Source organism: Phoxinus phoxinus (genome assembly GCF_949152265.1).
Source record: "Phoxinus phoxinus genome assembly, chromosome: 15".
In the NCBI taxonomy this organism is placed as follows: domain Eukaryota; kingdom Metazoa; phylum Chordata; class Actinopteri; order Cypriniformes; family Leuciscidae; genus Phoxinus; species Phoxinus phoxinus.
Window position 1 is genome coordinate 4,919,990 of NC_136890.1, and position 3,376 is coordinate 4,923,365.

The window sequence follows — 3,376 nt, forward strand, 5'->3', positions numbered from 1 at the left end:
TATATAACTGCAATAGTTACATGTCTGCAACCTTTCTTACCTTAGATAATCAAATAATCCAAATAAGTGCATACGTTGCATTAAAACTTAAATAATGTATTGAGTTAGGCTATGTTTCAGAAATCCGCCGGTTATTCCGTTCGGTGTCAAAAAAATCCACTTGAACTAGTTGAGCTGCTGCTGCCCAATATTTTAAGATCAAACTGGCCAACGAAAATCATTCATTCGACAAATACAGTAGAAAATTATTGTGAAATGGATGTAGGCCTATGTCAAATGCAGACACCAGCAGTTATCATATTTTCCTTTAATAAATATGTTAAATCGTTATTTCAGGCCAATAACAATCAACAGCCTATATATCATATAGGCTATCTATATCTCAGGCTATCTTCAATCTCAAATCTCAAAATGGCTCTAAATACAAGCATGACAAAATCTCCATGAAGCATATACTGTTATTAAATATTTAGTCTTTATTTGGTGTTGTTTGTTTTGTAAACCACTGATATAAAAGCAAAAAAAATAATATAAAAATCAGACAACAATCACAGTGTTTTCTCCTCAACGTTTTTCAGCAGTGCCATTCGGTTAAATATAGTCTTAATCCAAAAATCTTCTCTTTAGGACCGATGCCATGCATGTCTCACCAAGTTCTGATCCCATCCACACTTCCCGTCGTCAGATTCATATCCACAAAGTGGTTCGGTATTTGACTTGTGTTGGCAAACGAGGGTACAGACGGGAAGTTACAGTGGTATGGGTTATTTCCATAGTTGTTGTAATAGTTATTGTAGGGATATGACACGGTGACATTGTAAGGAGCTCCGTGACAGGGTTTTCCATCTCGCACCAGCACGGGCACCGCAACCCTCCGCGGGCCGGACAGCTCCAGGCTCCTGTCCTGTCGCTGTCTCTTACACTTGTACCTCCGGTTCTGGAACCATATTTTGACCTGTGTGGAGGTGAGCTTCAGGACATGAGCCAGGTGGTCTCGCTCGGGTGCGGACAGGTATCTCTGCTGCTTGAAGCGTCTTTCCAGCTCGAACACTTGAGTCTGAGAGAAGAGCACTCGAGGTTTCCTGCGCTGCCTCTGCTTTGGCCTCTCCCGGGGTGCTTCCTCTTTATAACTGGAGTCGTCAAATGGACACAGGCCTAGAAATTCAAAGAATAATAATAAAAATATATTCCGCGTATAAATGCAATTTGAAATGCACTGAATGAAGAGGATAAAAAATACAACAACAAATAGGCTAGTGCTAATAATCTATGTTGTGGGTCACACTTTAGATTAGGGTCCAATTCTCACAAATAAACAGCTATTAACAACTTTTGCCTCAATAAATTCGAATTAGTGCTTATTAAAAGTTGTACGTTTAGGTAAGAATTGGGTCTCATGAAAGTGCGCATCTATACCACGAATGTTATTTCTCGTGCCATTTAAACGTCAAAAATGGTTTTGCATGCATATTCTACACTGAAAACCCTTGGGCAGTGCGTGCGTATTACAAGCCATAAAGTGCGTAACATATGCACGCGAAATCTATTTTTGGCGTATAAATGGCACGAGAAATTACATTCGTGGTATAGATACGCACTTTCATGAGATCGTGTTGGAATAAATATGTGCTTTATAAGTATAATAAACAGCCAATATCCTAGTAATGTGTATGCTAATAATAAATTTTATTGTGAGAATGGGACCCTAAACTAAAGGGTTGCCGTTTTTTATGCAAGTCCCAATTTACCAGAATTCTGCCTACAGAACTGATCAGTCAATACTGCAAAATAAAGTTGCTGCCTTATATTTTTTAAGTATAATCAACTTGGATGTTTAAGTCATTTCAACTTAAATTACGTTAAACTGTCTTCAAAACAATTTGTGGAATCTTAGCATCAGACTGTGAAATATTTTTTTTGGGTTGTAACTAAAAATTTAAAACCAACTAAAAAACGTTGATTTCCTAAATCCTTCAACTTGCAATGATTTGACAGTATATTATTAACCCCTTGAAAGCCCCCTTTTAAGCCCAAAACTCTTTCCTAAACCCGATAAATGCATATAAGAAATGTAAGATTTTTTTTCCAGATTTACGCATTTAATTTAAAAATGTATCAAGTTGAATTGAATAACCATTCCATATGATTTATATTATAAATTAAGAATTTTAAATGAGTAAAAGAAAACTAGAGCTTAATAAAACATTTTGTAAAAATGTTTATATTTACGTTTATTTTTTATTTTTTTATTTTTTACTTTGACTTTATGTTTACATTGATGAATACTAATCACATAAACTAAATAATCCATTCTCTTGTGGTTCCATTAAGATTTATACAAAATGTTTTATTAACCTCTAGTTTTTTTACTCATTCTTAATTCGTAATATGAATGGCTCAAGTCTTTATTCAATTCTATTTGATGAAATTGTAGGCCTACTAATTTTTTTAAAATAAACGTTTTGAGTGCATCTATTGAAGGAAGACAAGTGGAGCTATAAATAATAACTATAAATATCCTACTTGTTAAATCATACTTGCTATAAATATCCTACTTGTGTCTTCGGCTGGATCCATGTCCTCCTCGGTTGGAGACCCGCAGGAGCTTCTGAGCGTGTCGAACTCGTGTGTGTTGAGCTGATCCCCCGTGCCCGCGCCCGTGCCCGTGCCCGCGCTGTGGTTCTCGGGGCTGTAGAGCAGATCCAGGCTCCGGCTCAGGGTGCTCTGAATGCACTGAAGCTGAAGCGAGTCCTGCTCGACACCCATCAGCGCGTGAGGGTTCAGCGCGTGTTGCTGTTCCAGTTTGAGGATGTCCTTCACCGAAAACGGAGTCGAGGTTACGGGACTCGGAAGCATCGCTCGACAGATGTGTGTTGCTGCTTGAAGAAAGGTGGAAGAAAGCCTCTTCGTTTCTCAAACGCAAAGCGACATCAGTTGACTTTGTAAAGTTCCTAGATGTCCACAGGTAAGCAGAAGAAGTGGATTCTTCGCTGTTGTTTGACGTGTATGTCCTCTCAGAAGCAGCTCAGATGAAGAATAGCCCTGTCTTCCTCTTTCCGCTGGTGAAGGTGCGGAGAGAAGAGCTCTTATCTAATACACAGCGTCCTTATCTCAGACTGACCCCTCCCATTCTGCGTCCCATCATCACCTGTCCGAACTCACAACAGCGTGTTTAAAAGTCTCCGATAGAGGGTCGTTGAGATTGAAATGCCATTTAATGTGCAATTTAAAGGCGAGTCTACATTTTGTCAAGAGCGTTGGCTATACAGGTAATAACATTTAAATTACCGGTAACTTATTTCAATCAATATTAATATGATTAAGCCTGACTATTAGGTTACAAAAACGAAGTTTAATGTATTAAAGGCTAGAAATA

At 38.2% G+C, this 3,376-nt stretch overlaps 1 protein-coding gene across 2 annotated transcripts; it reads right to left on the reverse strand.

Moving 5' to 3' along the window:
* Nucleotides 1-341: 341 nt before the first annotated feature.
* Nucleotides 342-3,082, reverse strand: nkx2.7 (NK2 transcription factor related 7). Of its 2 annotated transcripts, none has more exons than XM_079638667.1 (2): nt 2,556-3,082; nt 342-1,155 (listed from the first exon to the last, which is right to left on the reverse strand). In XM_079638667.1, exons 1-2 carry the CDS (start codon nt 2,854-2,856, stop codon nt 647-649), a joined length of 810 nt encoding a protein of 269 aa, XP_079494793.1. In that variant the 5' UTR covers nt 2,857-3,082; the 3' UTR covers nt 342-646. The 2 variants fall into 2 exon arrangements, with proteins under 2 accessions (XP_079494793.1, XP_079494792.1); XM_079638666.1 differs by having other exon boundaries at nt 2,538-3,082.
* Nucleotides 3,083-3,376: the final 294 nt, after the last annotated feature.